General features: G+C 45.0%; 1 protein-coding gene across 3 annotated transcripts in view; it reads right to left on the bottom strand.

Annotated features, from left to right (window-relative positions):
* LOC144786032 (lysosomal alpha-glucosidase-like) overlaps positions 1-20,279 on the bottom strand; it is an 828,834-nt gene that overhangs the window by 529,322 nt on the left and 279,233 nt on the right. For all 3 annotated transcript variants that reach the window (XM_078664954.1, XM_078664952.1, XM_078664953.1), the window contains exons 7-8: positions 8,513-8,631; positions 8,292-8,423 (exon numbers count right to left, since the gene is read on the bottom strand). In XM_078664954.1, the coding sequence (XP_078521080.1) occupies positions 8,292-8,423; positions 8,513-8,631 (251 nt within the window). The remainder of the gene's footprint in view (positions 1-8,291; positions 8,424-8,512; positions 8,632-20,279) is intronic.

Here is a 20,279-nt window from a genome sequence, read left to right on the forward strand (position 1 = left end):
TGCTTCCGAGCGTTTGGGATGTCTCTGGTCTACTAAGGGCTTTGACCGCTGGGATATGATTGGAATATGTAGAGTGGGTGATGTCTGTGTGAACGGTAGAGTGAAGTCCTTCGAGGCCCTTCGGGCCGAATATGACTTGAGTGATAGGGATTTTTTTCGATATCTGCAGGTCCGACATGCCCTGGCCTCTGTTCTGACCCCTGGTGTGGCCCTCCCCGAGTCCTCCCCCCTCGAGGATCGCATTCTGGATGGCCATCTTCCCGATAGCACTATCTCCCTGATTTACAAGAAGCTGATCAATAATCGCGCTGACTTGCTTGTCCGACTTAGGGAGGTTTGGGTCGGCGACGGGCTGGAATTAGATGACGAAGATTGGCAATCCGCACTCTCTTCTCCGAAAGAGGTCGCCATCCCTGCCCGTCTCCGTTTGGTTCAGCTTAAGATCCTCCACCGGGTGTATGTTACTGGTCCGCGTCTGGTTGTGATGGGTTTTCCCCGGACGGTAAAAAAAACAAAAAAACAAACAAAAGAACAACTAAAAGTATTGGAAAGGGGAACATCATTTGTGAACATATACAATACCAATGTTTAGGAAAGTGAGGTATCACTCTTTCGGTTTATAAGAACACTGAGGTTAAAGCGTTTTTTTACCAACATATTACCTCCTCAAGGCACATTAAATCAGAGTGAGTTTATGGAATTCAAACCCAGAAGTACGTACCATGCGCTCACTTCTCACAAATTGTTGGACACCTTTGTACTGTTGGTGAAAACTGATTTGAAAATGTTAGAATACAGATCCAAGAGTAAACAAATCTTAACTAATAAAGAAAAAAACATACTAAGGTCATTGGCATCTAATACTAATCTGGTGTTCCAATTGGCAGAAAAAGGTGGAGGACTGGTACTTATGGATAAATCCTTCTATACATCGAAAGTAGAACATGTGAACGACACATCAACATACATGAAATTGGAGAAAGATCCCACGTTCGTAGTATTACAAGTTCTGGCACTCATATTACAAAAGGCAGAAGACTTGGGATGGATTTCCTCGACAACCAGATCATTTCCAACCATGTCATACCCTAGAAGACCGCATTTATACCTGCTTCCCAAGGTGCACAAATATATTTGTACCCACCTTTCAGACCAATAGTGTCAGGATGTAACTCAGTGTTTGAACGAATAGGGAAATATCTGGACACTTTTTTACAACCATTTGTACAGACGTGGAGTACATACATTAAAGACACCACACATTTTTTAAACAAACTTGATTATTTACCAACAGACAACGTATAAGCTTGCTTAATTTGTAAAATTTGAAGTCCAGGTGCTCAAATGTTTGTGGGAGGCCACACCCAATTCCGCCGGCCCCATCCACATCCTCAACTGGTACTGCTGAAAGTCAGATGCAATACCTGATCTGAATTTCAGCAAGGGAGCCCTCCGACTCAGATGGAAATAAGTAAATATAACATCTGCGCCTAAATAATTCACTTCATATAGTGTTATGACTGGTTTAAATATTAGAACCATAAAATACTTCAACTTTTGCCACCCAAGCACGGCACCATTTAGAAAGGGACATGCATGAGGAGGGAGGTGCCTCTGAGCAAGAATAGTACATGAACTGGTTTTCCTGGCTCCCCCCTGGCTGACCGGACTGTGCACATCATTGTTGCCCGTTTTTATATTTTTATTGTTCGTGCGGTTTCCTGCTGTAAATACATAGTTGTCAAATTAGGTAGAATGCAAGTAACTAGGAAAGTAGTAATAGTTAAAACTATGTTCCAAAGAATGTGACTGTCATGAAGTATGGGTCAGATAATGTAGTTGAAAATTCAACTAGAGAGGGGAATGTCGATATTGATAAAAATCGATGTCAATGCTTAGAATGATAAACTCACATATACTTATTAGTATTATTTGGTATTTGAAGAGCGCACTGCAACCCTGCGGGCATCCTGGCGCTGAGAGATAGTTTAACCGGAAGAAAGTACTGTCAACTGTGAAAAAGGGCAGACTGCCGAGGGGGATTGAATCACTAATAAGTGCAAATTTCAGACCTTAGGGAAAAGCCAGGTCTTAATTTTCTTGCGGAACAGCGGCAGACTTTGTATGCTCCTGATTTCCAAGGGGAGACGGTTCCAAGGCGGGCTGCTGCCAAGCTGAAGGATCCCCCTCCTCCCCCTCCCCCAGGGTAACTTTCGTTATCCTGGGAATTCTGGCAAGGCTGGCAGAAGAGGAACGGAGGGAACGAGTGGGCTCGTACCATTCGAACTTATCTTGAAGCGGCTTGGGTCCTTGTCCATGAAGTGCCCTAAACACAATACACAGTGATTTGAACAAGATCCTTTGAGCTACTGGGTGCCGATGCAACTCCGCCAGTGCTTGTGTTGTCGATGAGCAACGTGATCGAGAGAGAGAGCTAGCTTGGCTGCTGCCGCCTGGATACTATGCAGTCTAGCAATCAGGTATCCCGGGGATTCCAGATGCAGGGCATTACAGTAGTCCAGGCGGCTTAGGATAATACTCCTGACTACCGTAGTTCGTGCCTGTACTGGCAGCAATGGCAACACTTTCCGAAGACCTCGGATGAGAGTATAACAGCCTCCCACTAATTTGTTGACATAGGACTCCAGATTTAAATTCTCATTGAAACTGACCCCCAGATTACGCACCGTGTTCACTTGTGTCAACGTGCCATCTGAGGTTAGAGAAAAGAAATCAGCTGGCAAACTTCGGGAGATCCCCCCACCTTACATTGTAGGATCTCAGTTTTCTCACTGTTAAACTGAAGCGAGTTCTCCTTCAGCCATTTCGCCATTTCACGCATACAGGCATGAAAGCTGTCCAGTGAGTCCGCCTGATCACCTCCAGGATACCATAAGCGGAGTGTCATCAGCATAGTTAATCACGCTGATGTTGTGTGCTTTGATAATTCCCAGCAGAGGTTGCATGTAAGCATTAAACAAGATGAGACTGATAGAAGATCCTTGCGGTACCCCATGTATAAATCTCACAAATTCCGATTGGTACGGCGGGAGCGCCACTGTCTGCCATCTATCAGACAGATAAGATCGCAACCAACTGAACGCTACCCCCTTCACCCCTAGGGTTTCCAGCCTTGAGAGAAGAACATCATGATTTACCGTATTGAATGCGGCAGACAGGTCTAGCATTATTAAAGTTGCCGATTGGCCCCTGTCCGCCTGCATTCGGAGGCTGTCCAGAACGGCCACCAGAGCGGACTCTGTTCCATGACCAGGTCTGAAGCCAAACTGTTCCTCCTCCAGTATGTTGTTTGTCTCCAGAAAGAGGGACAGTGCCCTACTGATCAGGCATTCCACGATCTTAATCGGGTAGGGCAGGAGGGAAATTGGTCGGTAGTTCTTATAGCAGCCCGAGTCCAATGTGGGTTTTTTCAGAAGTGGCGTGATGACAGCCTGCTTCCAATTGGACGGCACCACACCAGTATTAAGAGATTGACAGCATAGCTGACGTAGGATGGGAAAGAGCTCTGACCCACGTTCTTTCATTAGCTTATGGGGCAAAGGATCTGATGGTGAACCAGAAGAGATTCCTAAGGACATTCGAGTAAACTCCTCTTCCGAGGGTGTAGGGAAGTTATCCATGATAGCCCCAGGGGCGGCCAACTCGGAGGCACCCTTCCAGTTGTCGCAACTCCCCCCCTTTTTCTGGTCTGGCAAGGTGGATGTACATATATCTCTCATGCCTTCCACAATTTTGTTTATTTTGTCTTGGAAGAAGAAAGCCAGTCCATCACACAGCTCCGTTGTGTACTAACAGCAAAATCAAACCCAGTGGGGGTGGGTCATGCCTCTCACTATCCTGAAGATGTCCCTAGATTTGTTGGAACTTTTAGGAATGGTAGATGCAAAGTGTTCAGCTTTGGTAGGAATTATTTCTTTTTTGTATTTAATTATAGTAAGCCTGCAGCTTATTCTATCCTTTTCCAGATATTCCCTCCTCCACTGTCGTTCTGCCATTTTGCACGAGAGCTTGAGATTCTTCAAATTCTCTGTGTACCATGGGGCTGAGGGGCTTCCTCTTTTCCTGATGACCTTAAGCGGAGCAAGTTGGTCGAGCCTCCTAGTTAGATGTTCACTGAAGGCAATATAATTCTCAGTGACCAGTTTCTCAGGGTTGAACTCTTTCTGAAATAGGGGGCCACCCGTTTTTGCCTTTCTCAGAAACCCTTTCCAATCCAGACCATTGAAAGTCCTCACTTGTCTATCCACAGGCTTCATTTTGTTCAGGCTTTGCACACTAAAAGTGACAAGGTGGTGATCCGTCCACCCCACCGGCAGGATTTTCCCCATGGTGATTAGATCTTCTTCAGCAAAGAACAGATCTAAAATATGACCTTCTATATGTGTCGATTCAGTCACCCATTGGGTCAGGCTCAAATTAGCACATGACTGAGTGATGTTATAAAATGCTGTATCCATTCTTCCGTTGGCCCACAGATTGAAGTCCCCCAGGACTAACAGTCTTGTGTGGGTAAGGGCCATAATATTGATTACATCGATCAGTTCTTGTTGTTGTTGTGCATTAATTACCCCCGGTGGTCTGTAACAGATCATGCCCGAAAAGGAGTGGCCTGTCTCATCCTTAACCGAGAAGCCTAGAAGCTCCACACAAGAGACTTCATCTATGTCCAGCGGGATAATATTCAGCTCCTCTTTAAAAATAATTACAGTTCCACCTCCCCGACTCCTGGATCTGGGTTTATGCCGAACCTTATATCCCACTGGACAAGCTGGTTCAAGCTCTAGCTCCAGCCCTGCTGCAGTCCATGTTTCTGTCAGAAACAGAGCATCAAGGTTATTAGTCTCTATCAATTGCTGTATCTCAGTAGAATGCTTGCGAAGTGATCTAACATTGAGCAGCCCGCAATCTAGGCCATCCTTTCCCGAAGATTCGGGCGCCAACCCTGTTGAGTTATCTGGTGAGATGGGAGTTCGCCGACCATCCCTAGGTGCCGGCCCTGTCGTATTGTCTGGCAGCATGTGGTTTTGCAAACCGTCCATTGGCAATAATTTGCTGTGGTAAGAGGTGATGTACGGTAGAGGAGACAGGCATTTTAAACCGAAGCCTGCACACACCTTAGATTGGATGTTGGGCAGAGCTCGTGGGCAGGTTGCCTCACCCCTCAATGGGTCAAGACTCATGAGGGTGTCTCTGGAATAACATAGTTTTCCTAGTTTTCTTGGGGCATGAGGGCCAGGGGGACTGGTCCTGAGCCCGGTTCGAGCGCGGACGGGTGCAGACGGGCTTGCCCCTGGCGCGGCCGGCAAGTCATTTGTTTTTTATGCTAATGCCCCCCGGAAGTGACGCTGACAAAGGGGAGGAGATATGTCCCTCCACTCAAACGGCCCGCAAAGACCGCGGTGGACCAGGGACCACTAAGCCCTACAATGCGGTAAGGGTGCGTGCAAGTGGTGAATAGTGCAGGTTAAAAAGAATCCTCAGCAGGCTATGCACAATTTATAAACAGCTTCCTTACTCTAAGTGCGCGATACTATCTCGTTGCAGCCAAGAAGTCATCTGGCTTTTATGCTAATGCTCCCCCCCCCCCCCCCCGGAAGTGACGTTGACAAAGGGGAGGAGCTATGTCCCTCCACTCAAACGGCCCGCAACGACCTCGGTGGACTGGGGACCACTAAGCCCTACAATGCGTTAAGGGTGCGTGCAAGTGGTGAATAGTGCAGGTTAAAAAAGAATCCTCAGCAGGTTATGCACAATTTAAAAACAGCTTCCTTACTCTTAGCGCACGATACTATATACTATACAAGCGAAAATACATCACTATTATCAAATTCGCCCATCATGAACTCCCCATCAACCCAGAATCAGAAATACGTGGTCAGGCAGGCTCTGTGTCCTAGGGCCAATGTTACCGATTGACAGGTCACAGGTAGGGTGGCACGTAGCTGGTAGACAAACGTGCAAACAAGAAACTCAGTTCAATCCCCCCTACCCCGCAGTGACACCACAATGGTCCAGGGAGACTGGTCCCAATAAAGCACGCAAGGCCAGAGGGGTGTGCACATTCCCAAAACATCATAAAATCAGAGGCCACACATAGCCAATCAGGACACAGCACACAATTCCAAACATCTGGACATGTTACCCACTGCCCCCCCATTGTGTCCACTCAAGGTCGTGGACCACTGGCATTTGTTATCAGGGGCCTTATTTATGACTTCGTAGACAAGACTTGCATTCTTTTACTAAAAAATGGTCACCAGAAGTACTTTATAACACCCAAAAACTGTATAAATACTCGTTCAGACTGATTGTACTATGTTCCAGTCCTCAGACCCGCTTCTGTAACTGTGCTCCCGGTCAAAGTGTTTAACTAAACCAACTGCTCCTGTTTTGCCAAACGCCTCTTGTCTTTTTTTTTCTTCAAGGTAAATTCGTATTTGAGCAACAACTCATAAAATAATATATGTAATCTTATAAAGAAAGCAAAGCTCTCTTTTAACCCTTTCTATGAGTCTGGTAAATCTATATAAATAAAAATGTAAATGTTCGTTCGTTCAACATCTTAAATCTCCGAAAGTTCTTCACCGATTGCTTTGAAATTTTGACACAAAGTTGAAATCGATTAAGCGCGTGTTTATATATACACAACGTTAGATTTGAATACGCACGTGTCCAATACGCGCATGTTTTTATTCGAAAGGCCGAACAGACCCTATTGATTTGGTTGCTGCGCAACAAGGGACGCATAGAGACAATAGTCTACATATATTAGGATGGACAGTTGGTGTCAGGATGGCAGACAGGGAACTGGGTGGAGGGAGGGGGGAGAAGTTGGTTCCCTTTGCAACATTAAGAAGGGACGCATAGAGACAATAGTCTATATATATATCATTATTATTTATTATTTTAAACATTTGTAAAGCGCGAAACGAAGGCCCATGGGCATCTCGGCGCTAAGTAACTGCAATGTTTGGCCAACAAGGGGACTGGCAGATCATTGATTAAAAAGCCAAGTTTTGAGGTTTTTTCGGAAAGACCAGAGGGACGTGCTGGTCTTGATCGAATGAGGCAGTGTGTTCCAAAGTTTTGGAGCAGCCACAAGGAATCTTCTGTTACCCCAGTTGACAGATTTAGTTCGGGGGATCACCAGGTCCAGGGAGCTGGAAGAGCGCAGTGCTCTAGATGGACAGTAGGGAGTAAGGTTCTGGGTGAAGAATGCTGGGGCAGCGTTGTGTAAAGCCTTGTATACCAGGCACAAGGTTTTAAACTTAATCCTCTTCCTCACTGGAAGCCAATGGAGTTGTTTCATGGTGGGTGAGACCGGATGGAATTTGGGGATTCGCCCTGGCGGCTGCGTTCTGTATAGACTGCATTTTTGTTAGCACTCTCTCCTGGGCCCCTAGAAACAAAGCATTACAATAGTCTAGGGTGGAGAGCACCAGGGAGCTTACCAGCGTTTTCGCCATGTTTTCAGGTAAAAAGGATTGACAGTTGGTGTCAGGATGGCAGACCGGGAAGTGGGTGGAGGGTGGGGGAGGAGTTGGTTTGAAATTATGACACAACGTTGGATTAGATTTAGCGCATGTTTATATATACACAACGTGCGATTCGAATACGTGTGTGTCCAATACATGCGTGTTTTTAATCGAAAGACCGAACAGACCCCATTGACTTGGTTGCTGCGCAACAACTACAAGGGACGCATAGAGACAATAGTCTACATATATTAGGATGGACAGTTGGTGTCAGGATGGCAGACCGGGAAGTGGGTGGAGGGAGGGGGGAGGAGTTGGTTCACTTTGCAACATTAAGAAGGGACGCATAGAGACAATAGTCTACATATATTAGGATGGACAGTTGGTGTCAGGATGGCAGACCGGGAAGTGGATGGAGGGAGGGGGGAGGAGTTGGTTCACTGTGCAACATTAGCGCGTGTTTATATATACACAACGTTGGATTCGAATACGCGCGTGTCCAATATGTGCGTGTTTTTCATCGAAAGGTCGAACAGACCATATTGATTTGTTTACTGGGCAACAACTATAAGGGACGCATAGAGACAATAGTCACTAAAACATATTGTATACCCACAAGCATTGTGAAATTAAACATATTAGAAACGTGCACTTACTCTTTTCTTTCTCTTCCATTTAACCAGACTGAGCCACAGCAACGCGTGGCCCGGTACAGCTAATACTATATAAAAATGAAATAGATAAAAAATGTAAAAAACGCTAAAACCTACAAAAAAGGTACAAAGCAATCCTTACCAGAATCACAACATAGTGTTGACTGTGGTTGTGAAGGTCTTCCACCAGCTGAGGGAGAGTCCCAAATGTTTTAGTGTCAATTGTGAAGTCTTGTGCAGATTTCATATAATCTATATCGTTCCACTGAGCATCCTAGAGGAATCATAACACAGTATAAATATTAGATTATCCACATTGTCCACATGTGTTAATTTCTTTTATCATGTATGTAACGTTTTTACCTGTGGAATTTGATTTTCCCTCATTGCTCTCACAATCTGCCAAGTGTTGTTACTGGTTCTGTAACCCCAGCGGCAGAGATGGAAACCCAGACCCCATAAAGGGGGCATTGCAGGAAAACCTAAGAAAAAGAGATTCAATAAAAATAATGGATATATCAAGAAAAGATACCCTAATTAATTCATTACAATCACGTTGTTGTGCATTGGCTCTCAACTGTACAAACCAGATAAGTGTACAAATCAGATAAGCTGTACGGAAAGAATTGTTTCACTTTTTTTAGTAAGTTTCTCAAAGAATCCATCTCAAATGAAAAGATTGACCTCACAGTGGAATTATATGAGACCTGAAAGAAAAATTAACAACCAATGAAGGCAATCAATAGTGTTAATTTGTACTGTGCATAATGTCAACAAATGGTGTAACGAACCAAAAAAAGCCCATTCATGATAAATGTCTTTGTTCTAGGTTTCTTGGGCCCCAAGAACCATTATGTGGGCTTTAGTAAGGTTGACTAAATCCCTCATAAAAGAACCAAAAGTATTCAAGAGGGTTTGTAGACCATAGTCCATTCTCGCTATCAACACTGCGTCATTTGCGTATCATAGAACTGGAAGGGAACATGAGTCAATCAATGGACCAACAGCATTTGCAGCAGTTAGGGCCTGTTCCAGTCCATTAACGTACAAGGAGAATTAACAAGCATTTACAATGCAATGGTCTCGGCATTATTAAAGGTAGAGCTATTGGCATTGCTCATGACATTTTTTTCATTTTTTTTTTTTTAAAACATAAATAAATGGTATTGTCATTTCCAATGGCAATAGGTGAGCATTAGAGAGTAGTAGAGAGTATTCGCGGACACAGAGACACACAGACAGAGCCGCGCACAAACACACAGACAGAGCCACGCACACACACACACAGACAGAGCCACGCACGCACACACAGACAGAGCCACGCACGCACACACAGACAGAGCCACGCACGCACACAGACAGAGCCACGCACGCCCACAGAGCCAATCACACACACACCCTGACAGAGCTAATCACACACACACCGACAGAGCCAATCACACACACACCGACAGAGCCAATCACACACACACCGACAGAGCCAATCACACACACACCGACAGAGCCAATCACACACACACAGACAGAGCCACACACAGACAGAGCCACACACAGACAGAGCCACACACAGACAGAGCCACACACAGACAGAGCCACACACAGACAGAGCCACACACAGACAGAGCCACACACACTCAGACAGAGCCACACACACACACACACACACACAGACAGAGCCACACACACACACACAGACAGAGCCACGCACGCACACACAACCTACGGTCCTTGACCTAAAAATGTAGTTCACTAATACAATAACATTTTCGATTACCTTCAAGCGGGTTTTGAATACCCACAAGCATGCATGTGGCTGTATTCTACTTTTGCAGGCTATTATCGTTAGCCATACATAGTTTTACAGTCACTTATTTAGACAGTGATAGACGTTGACAAATATGCTTTCCAATCATAGGCAGTCTCCATGCATCTCAAGGCAAAGCAGGAAACTCCTTCGAGGCTAATAAAACTGGTAAACACACGTGGTAGGGACTTCCCAATGAGTCAACAGACAGGGGCGGGCTCTGAGAAAGAGAAAACAAAACTATTCATCCTGCAGTCCAGTATCTTCCGGTGCAATGAGAAGTCCTCTTCTTCAAATTGTATAACTGCTGCTTAAAATGATCCGTTTACGGCGTTGCCTGCTTTTGCTCACAGTAAGTATTCACGTTTAAACGTTGTACTTTACAAACGTACGAACGTTAGCCCTAGCAGCGCAGTCAAACTAAGTGGACGTCGTAAATGCACCACAATGGCGTGTTTAAAACATTCAAGGATGCCATTGCAAGACAGACATCCCCCACCTCCCTCCCAGTCCCCAGGGATATCATTGAATACATATGAAGCAGACTTTTAAGGGTGCGAGTGGTTTGTATTATTTTACGAAGCCTAAATTCGGTGTTCACTATCCGAAAACGCGTTTTCAAAAACAGTAAAACCGCGGTGGTTTATCAGGCAGGCATCCGGGCTCTTTTAAATGTAGTTCTCCCACAACTGATACCGAGAGACCGTATACCATCTTTAATGAAGGAAAACACAGAAAGTATTCCAATGTTCCAGGATAGTCAAACCCGGATCTAAAAGAGGAGCGCAGAACTCGGTGACTCTTTGACATTGTGGCTATGCTCACCTACTTGGTTGAGGTCTAGTTATGTTTTCCTTTTTTTTGTAAAAGAGTTTCTACTCGCAAACCGTAACAATCAATGTTTTTAAATCCTGTATTTACGCTTCGAATGTATAAAAAGTATACATTTCAGTAGAAGCTAGTTACTGTTTTCTGATAAACGTAAAATCAGGGCACAAGTCCTAAACTAGAGCGGGACGGAGGAGGGCTGCGGCCGGAGGGAAGGGGGGCGAGGAGAGACGGAGGAGAGCTGTGGGCATAGGGAAGGGGGGGGGACGCCAGAGGAGCCGAGCAGCTCCGGAAACCACCACCATGTTTCTCCGAGGCAAAGCAGAAATGCCTCGGAGAAAGCACGTCATTTTTGCATTCGGGGGCGTGTTTTTAGGTTTGAGTGACGGACGACGTCACAGATAGAAAGAACCTAAAAAACACGCCCCCGAATCCGAAAAAGACGGGGCTTAAGGGGAATAACGCCCCTCTCCTCCAATGGCTGGCCAGTATTTACTAGGCCAGCCAATGGAGAAGAGGGGCGGGTTCCAAGCCCCCTCTAGAATCATTAAATGTCGGGCTCCTCCCACTGCTACACAGTGCGACGGTCCGAGACCTAAAAAAGGGGCAAGGATACACGACCCGTTTTGAAATTATCTGTACATAAAAAATCGTTAAAGTACCAAACTCTAGCAGATGTCTCAGCATGAAGCTCACAGAGAAAGTATACTATGTTGGGGTCCACACCCAGACCTAAAAGGATCTTCCAGAGCTTATTGCGATCAAACATATGGCCAGGTGGATTGTTGCGGAATGTGCAACTGTATTTTTGCTGATCACCATGTAAAGGTTCATACACTGGTCTATGGTGGATTTGTCAGACTCAAAGCCATATTGAGAGTCAGAAATTATATTGTTATCTTCAGCCCAACTTCTCAATTTATCTAAAAGCGCCCGCCCCGCTACTTTAACAACTGGATCTAAGAGAGATAGAGATATGGGTCTATAACACTGTGGATAAGGTTTGTTCCCTTTTTTGAATAGAAGGACTATAACAGATAATGACAATGAGGGGAGTGGACCACCCCGCACTGCAGCTTTCAGGACAAATGTCAACAGTGGGCCCAACAAGGCTTTTTGTCAGCTAAGGTCCTTTATGCTCTTAGTATCTCGCCAGTGTAAAGATCAAGCCAGGTTTCACCGCCACCACACGACTCCTCGGTCTGGGCTGGCAAACCTATGTGAGGTATAGTTTGCCTGATGGATCGGAGAATAGTCTGTCCTTATATGCCGATGATGTCATGCTCTTTTTGCAAGACCAGGAGGATTGACTGTTGAGTCTGCATCAGATGCTGCAAGTCTACTGGGATGCCTCAGGTCAGACAGTGAACTGGAATAAATGCACCTACATACAGGCGCAATGTGAGACCCCATGGCAATCACTTGGAATTATCTGCATTTAGCTAGGAACCATTTTCAATACTTGGGCATGGTAGAAATTTTAGACCAAAGTTTGGCCTGGGTCCTTAATATTGCCTCAGTTCTACAATGGTGTGGCAGGGATATGGAACCATGGCCCTCCCTACCAATCTCTACTATGGGGCAGGCCGATTTATATAAAATGATAGCCCTACCACACTTCTTATCCTACAAAAGTATCCCTTTGTCCTCCCGTCAACCTTTTTCCCCAAAGTACAGGCCATGACCACTAAACAAATTTGTAATGATAAACTCCCCAGGGGGACACATTATAAATGTACAATGACTACATTTAATGGGGAGCTAGGTCTTCCTGGTTTATGCTTCCATTACTGGACTGCACAGATTGGTTGCTTGGGAATAGGCGTGCCCCAGCGGTACATCTTGAAACTTGGAACAATATGCTATGTTACATTTACATAGAGAGGTCGCCCCCCTCACTCCCTTCTTCACATAACTTAGCTCCACTTGCTGTGCTGGAGTGCAAAATTGAGCCATATTAAATAGTTGGGTATTATGTCGAGCCTAAATCCCCTATGGCACGGGACTCAGTTGCCTCAGGTCGCAAAACTGGCCGGTTTTAAATTCGCAGATCACATTAAAATGTCTCACTTGGGAGAAGTGTGGGAAGATAGCCACCTTAAATACTTTAACCAACTCGCACTGACCTTTTACTCGCACGGACCACAATTTTTTTAGGTACATTCAACTTCGTCATGCATTCACTACATATAGTGATATTTTGAAGGATATTCCAGAGATAACACTCCTCGGGCACAAGGGAATATCCCCTCTGCATAGGTCCCGGTTCCTCAACCAATGGGCAACCTTAAGGTAGGCTGGGAGCGAGATCTGGATGAATGAGATGAGGAATCACAGGAGGCACGGATGGCAGCACGTACTTTGGTCATGCCCTCTCATCTTAGAGCAATACAGTTTAACTACCTGCTTAGGAATTATATTCCCAATGAGTGCGGAAGATGGGAAGAGCCAGCAGCCCAGCTTGCATCAACTAGATGTGAACTTCCATTAATTACATTTTATCATGCGATCTGAGAGTGCCCACAGATTCAATTATATTGGTGACATGTTTACGATATAATGGGCAGAATTTATATACGCTTAATATGCAAGATTCCCATTCTGGGCTAATGGACAGTTGGCCCTGCTCTAGAGCATAGATAATACTTACGGGGATGAGCTTTTTGATTGCTAAGAGTGATACTGTGCAACATTGGTACAGAGCAGAACGTTTCTAAATGAGGGAAAGTAAGAGAGGAATTGACAACTGTGCAAAGGCTGAGCAGGTAGTGTATAGGAAGTGGGGATGTGAAAGAAAGACCCGTATAAGAATATCTGGGATACGTGGACTTCTGGTCATGTTTAGATGTATGTTAACTGTAGTACATGCAACCTACTAAACACATTAAGCATGTAATCACAGGAAATGGAAAGTACAATTTGTCTGACCAGCCCTTTTAGTCTCTATCAAGTTTGATTTGTTAATGTGATGTTGTCATAAAACTAATAAAAAGTAGAAATATATAAAGTGATACAGCCTAAGTATGCATTATATCAAAACATGAAATAGAGCACGGAATTATCAAAGTGGAAAACAGTGGATTGTGAAGTTGCATTGATCAGAATGTATTCAACTTCTCCCTGAAAAGCAGAAATATAATCATATACAGGGAAAAGCATTACACGTCAAAAACATATGAGTGCACAGACACACACCGCAGTGTCATTAAAGAACAAGTTACTTACCTTTGATAACACATCTAACAGATTTAACCATGCCCACGAAGAATCCACATTTGTATTATGGAATTTGCTTTTCTCCACTGAATCCAAGTGCAGGGCTGAACCACACAATTATCATGAACAATTTGACTGCAAATCACTTTATCTGTCCACATTCCTCATATTGTGGAGTCAACACACTTGACCCATGGCATGGCAATACCTGATGTGTTTCAACCAGACGTGCATGTCATTTAATGTCTTGCTTGCCCCTTAGGTTCTTCTGTCTCCTACAAACAACAACATAGGTAGTTCACTAAGCCTTGACAGAGCAGAGATGACATGTTCCTGTCTAACCGCTATTCCGGTAACAGGGAACAACATTTATAAAAGTAAGGGAATTGAATTGAGAGGGAAAATAGAAGCTCATGCTCAAAAGAATTCCACCTCTGAGCTGTGGACTGCTAGACTAGTCCAGATGAGTGGGGCAGTAGGACATGTCCCTATTTTCAATCACTCATAGATCTTTGAGCAAGCCCCCACTGAGGCACATCTGTTTACTAAGATGACATTTTTCCAGTTAACTCTCCTTCACCCTCGGACTTCCTTAACCAAAAGTGCACTTAATTAATCTAGACCATGGTGATTCAGACTGCTTGCGTTGTAGGCAGAAATAATTATACGGAAGGCAATCTAGAGTATATTAATCTTAAGGTTGAAGAATAAATGATTTTCCTTTAGACTGCTGTAATCCAAGTGTTAACAAAGGTGTGCCTGAGGAAGAGTGCTCGCTTTCCGCACTGCTTTTATATTTACCACAATTACTTTGGAAAATTGGTCTTTGTTCCCCAGTACCAGAGGCACAGATTTCAGAAATGATGGAGGGATGTTCATGCTGCGCTAAGAATTTTTAAGGATGCCTCCACGAATGAAGCCTGGAATTTGGGTTCAGTGCCTAAGTATGCCTCATGTCTTCATCGACTTGGTGAGGACCACTAAAAACCTTCATTAGTGACAACATCACCCATGCAAGGAACTTTGTTGCGGGTTTTGTCAAGGGCCTCATACTTCTGCCATCCGATGTCCTCTGACTACCCCTTGGCATGACACCAACCTAAAATTAACAGAGAGTCAAGAAACAAACAAACAATGTACCCAAATAGAGATGCAAAGGAAATAGTTGTTAAACTATACGAGTTCCCATCAGTCTGCCATCGAGACCGCCCTTCATCATCTGGGATCTCTTGTGCATGGGTTCTGTCACATTTAAGGGTAAAAAAACCTGTGCTGGCAGATGACTACGCCAGGCGCAGGAAAAACCACAATGTTGTTTACAGATGTGAAACAGAATGGCGTGTCTGGTGGGGAACTGAATAGCAGTGCTTGAAAGAAATGTGTGTTGTGAAAAGAAAGAGAAAAGGCTCTAAAATTAGGTAGCGATCTCCTGCTGCTTCTTCGGGACCATTAATGCTACTGCTAAAACAAAATAACATAAACCATATCACCTGAAAGCAGCCGGTCGTCCCTCTAAGCTCTACGATAGAGCTTAGAGGGACGACCGGTGCACCGACGGAGAGTGCGGTGCATCCATTAACCTGAGCTCGTGCCAGGTGAGGTGGAGTTGTTCCTTCCCATCAAGTGGGATGAGAAGATGACTTTACATACACTTTCAGGTGATATGGTTTATGTTATTTTGTTTTAGCAGTAGCATTAATGGTCCCGAAGAAGCAGCAGGAGATCGCTAGACTCTGTGCGTCTGCAGAAACATGTCGACCTTATATCTTTAGTGGCTATTTGTTAAACCACTGTTGCACTGTTTTTATTGATTTAGGAGTGTGAGGGTGTCTATTAAATTGTTTTCCCGATCACTACCTAATTTTAGAGCCTTTTCTCTTTCTTTTCACAACACACATTTCTTTCAAGCACTGCTATTCAGTTCCCCACCAGACACGCCATTCTGTTTCACATCTGTAAACAACATTGTGGTTTTTCCTGCGCCTGGCGTAGTCATCTGCCAGCACAGGTTTTTTTACCCTTAAATGTGACAGAACCCATGCACAAGAGATCCCAGATGATGAAGGGCGGTGTCGATGGCAGACTGATGGGAACTCGTATAGTTTAACAACTATTTCCTTTGCATCTCTATTTGGGTACATTGTTTGTTTGTTTCTTGACTCTCTGTTAATTTTAGGTTGGTGTCACTTCTGTACAGGGGGCTTAACAGTAGGGTCTATAAACCTACCCCTGGGACCTCCTCTGTGTGTAGTACCCCTTGGCATGTCCTCTCCTTGTTTGTCCTCCATATAGTAAACAATGACTTCACAACCCCCAATAGCTCATAACTGACCAGCCTACCCAAGCTACCACCTCACTTTTTTTTGTCACACAGCTCATAGTTTTTTTGAGCAGTATTTGAGGTTTTTCAGATAACAGTAGTACGTCCACGTAGAGGAAGCATTACAAGTTCAGGATATAAATACAGCATAAGCCACTATCCTGCCCTCTCACACAGCTCTTAAGTTTGATTTTTTTTTTTACTTTATTGATTTTATGTAAGGTCCTGCCCTGCGTGAGTGCTGCTGCAACTGGTACATAGACTTTGTGATGCAGATCCAATGAGCTTGAATTTAGTTATATCTACATTTTACATTCAGGATGTACGAGATACTTACCTTCGGTAACGATGTATCTGGTAGATACGTTGTCTAGCCGCAGATTCCTTAACTTAGAATTATCCCCAGACGGCGCCACACGACCCCGGCCTGACGCCGTCCATGGATGTGACGTCAGCAAGGTCATAAGTCCCTCCCGGTGCACTGACGTCAGTTTTTTTCAGAGAAACTTTTCCGCGGCACAATGCGGAGCCACCAACAAAACTGTGAAAGTATGGGAACAGTGTGCGAAGGAGGAAAAAATCTGTAAGACAGAGAAATCAGATGGTGAATAACACCATCATAAAGGACAGTATCAGATACTGTCTACTTACAAACCAAGAAGTAAAGGCAGAGCATCGCTCTGAGAAACAACCCTGCAAAGCGAAGCGTGGACCCTCACCAGAGGCTGAGTAACAAGGGAAGAATATCTCGACAGACAAAAGGTAGACTGTTATTACAACATAGAACTATGCCGGCCAACAGGGGCGGAGCACAGGAAGAACAACAATCTCGTTCGAGAAGGCATTACAAGAATGGCACTTCCCCTAAGTAATGGAAGGCCGAAGCACAGCCCAGCAGATCCCAAGAAGACAAATGTACAGGAGACAAGAGCTCTAAGTCGATGGAGGAGGCGGGAGGGAGGAAAAGCAAAAGGAGAACACCCCACACTGGAAGGACCAGAGTGGAGGAATGCAGAGAAAGGGAAGAAGAAATTCCTGGTGAAGGCGAAGCAAAAAGCACCGCTCTACAGAAAGAGAAGCCACCTGGAGGGAGGCAGCTGCATATGGCAATTATTAAAGGGTCGCACCAATTTGAGCACCATGGATGAAGACCAGTGCCAACTGAAAGGAGGCAAAGGGAGAAGCCCACCTGGCAAGGTCCTCGCAGAACGGGGAGGATGGGTGGGCGTTAAGGAAATCTGCGGCTAGACAACATCTCTACCAGATACATCGTTACAGAAGGTAAGTAACTCGTACATCTGATAGAGACATCTAGCCGCAGATTCCTTAACTTAGAATAGATACCACAGCCATACCCCAAGGGGCAGGTGGGTCTGCGACAGAACAACAAAAAGTGCCCGATAGCACTAAGCCGGAAACAGAGTGACGGCCTATGGGGAAAGCTGTGGCGGTGCAGCCAGTCAGCAACCCAAGCAGCTCGGAAGAGCAAAAGACAACAGGAGGTAATGTATCACAAGACTGCCAGAATAGCGCAAGACCATACCCGTGTGGGTACGAGATGTAGAAATGGCACTAAGCCATATCCCAGAACGGAAAAGAGAGTTCATAACGAAGGGAGGAAGAAGAACTACGTACAGAGCTCAATGGTGCACTAAGTTGACACCAACCAAATCTAGAGGACAACATGGAGAGTCGTAACCAGAGCCTACCAGGCGAGCTCACGCAAGGGAGGCCGACAGGCAGCATCCAGGAAGCGAAGGGCAAGAGGCAGGAACTGAGCAACGTCTCAGAAGTACAGGCGGGAACATAAGACACTCCAAGTGCACACTTAGTCACAAGAAGGCGACAGGGGTGGACAGCACCACGCTAAAGCACACCAAGGCGGACCACAACGAGAACATGCACATAGCAGACAGCTACAGAGACAATCGCCACAGGCATCCTGACCCAGAGCCTGCAACTACACGTGTTCAGCAGCACTCCTCATAACGGGAAAGCTAACTGGTCAATTCCTAATCTGACTATCACGTCCTGGAATGTGGCCGGGCTAAAGTCAACGATGGCCTCTAAATCAGCAGTGGAATATCTGAATAAAAGCGATATCATCTGTCTACAGGAGACTTGGTCTCTAGCCCCAACACCTCTCTTCGGCTATTATGAACTTTACCAACCAGCCATTCAGGCCAACTCCCATGGAAGACCCTCAGGGGGCCTTTCTATTTTCATCAAACACAGGTGCAAGATAGCGGCTACCCCTATCCTTCGGAACTCAATGACAGGGCAGACTGTATTAATCACCGGCCTCTCATCTTCAGACAGTGCCTTTTCCATACTCCTAATTAATTGTTACCATAATATAACGAAATCCACAAAAGCAACTGCTACAGACCTATTGATTAAACATCTGGAAGAGCTGTTATTGGAATTCGCATCTACAGAAGTACTGCCATTAGGGGACTTTAACATCAAGGATCTGGCAACCAACGCCCGTCCTGCCATTAGAACCAAAGAGCAAGAAGCCATGAGTACATTTTTAATCAATCACAATCTACACTCAGCAAAGCAAATCAGATTGGAACTGAACCCCGGGGCTCATTTTTTACCAACAGTAAATTGACCGGCAAAGTCAAGTAAAAACAAAACAGTCCCAAACTATCCACCCCCTCCCTCTAGTCTGGCTCACCCCTGGTTGAGGTACTTGGGCCCAAGATTCAGCCTTGTTCCATTGTTTACGTCATGTGGGGATCTCTGACATAGGGTTGTAGCTCAATTTGACTGGCCCAGTATCAAGCATACAGCTCTTAGTTTGAGGTCAAAGGCAGAAGCACTGAGTGCACAGAAGCTGGTGCTGCCCTGAAGTCCAGAAAACATTACCAGGAAAACAAGATCTCCAACACCAAAGCACCACCAGATCGGCAAACATTTTGGGCTTTCACCCTCCAGGGCAGAGTATCTGTTTAGAATCCAAAGACAACACGAGGTTTGATAATGTTAGAGATAATGAGATCCTTGGAACTACAGGTGAACTGAAAAGAGTCCTTTCGCAATCACAAACCCAGCAGGTCACAACATCAGAGGGACTGAAACCGCAGAAGGGTTTTTCTTAATCTAGAAAATCACTTTTTAGAGACCGAAAATTATTTCGACTTGTAAAAATGCCACTCCAACCTCACACAAGACAAATTTCATCCTTGCTGTTATAATTAATCCTAGCAGTGCACACCTTACCTTCTTTCTTCTGTGGAGTAGATCTCACAAGTGTCCTAGTCCACATTTCATCCATAATCCCAGAAGGACAACACCAGGAGAGATGGATGCACATACTGTGGGTACAATCTATTTTCTTTGGTTAGTACCTTTTCTTCCAGTAGTACTGAGTAGAGTCCCCAGAGCCATGTCCAAAATTGGAAACACAAGAGTGAGACATTTTCCTCCGTTTCTATTTTTAAGGCAGAGAGCAGAGTCAACTCAGCCCTACCCTGACCAATGATTTAAGGATTATTGCCAAGCGCGTGCTAAAATGACCTCTTGAACCTGTGCTTCAACCCACCCGGTAGAATAATCTGGCAATATCATGTATCCCAGAGTTGAGAGGTGCCTGGATGTGGATCAAACTATGAAAAAAGTAAAGCTGTACTAGAAAATGAGCATATGATTTAGAAGACGTAGCATTGTCCGGAGTTGAAGCACACCCCTTTCTCCCTCTGTACTGAGGTGGTATGGAGGTGACTTAGGCTAAACTCACCGACCTGGAGAGAAAAGCTTGGCGAATCCCACCACAGGTGGGTATCTGCAGGTACTGTGTTGATTAAATCATGGCAGATGGATCCCAAAGCAACTGGATGGCGAGGAAAGTTCTAATAGAAACAGATGTGTGGTACATAGGACAGTGGCTGCCCAATTGATTATATGTTTATACAGGCATGGTACTTTGAGGTCTGTAAAGGCTTTGAGGTGGTAAG

The sequence above is a fragment of the Lissotriton helveticus genome, chromosome 10, assembly GCF_964261635.1.
Source record: "Lissotriton helveticus chromosome 10, aLisHel1.1, whole genome shotgun sequence".
Taxonomy (NCBI): Eukaryota; Metazoa; Chordata; class Amphibia; order Caudata; family Salamandridae; genus Lissotriton; species Lissotriton helveticus.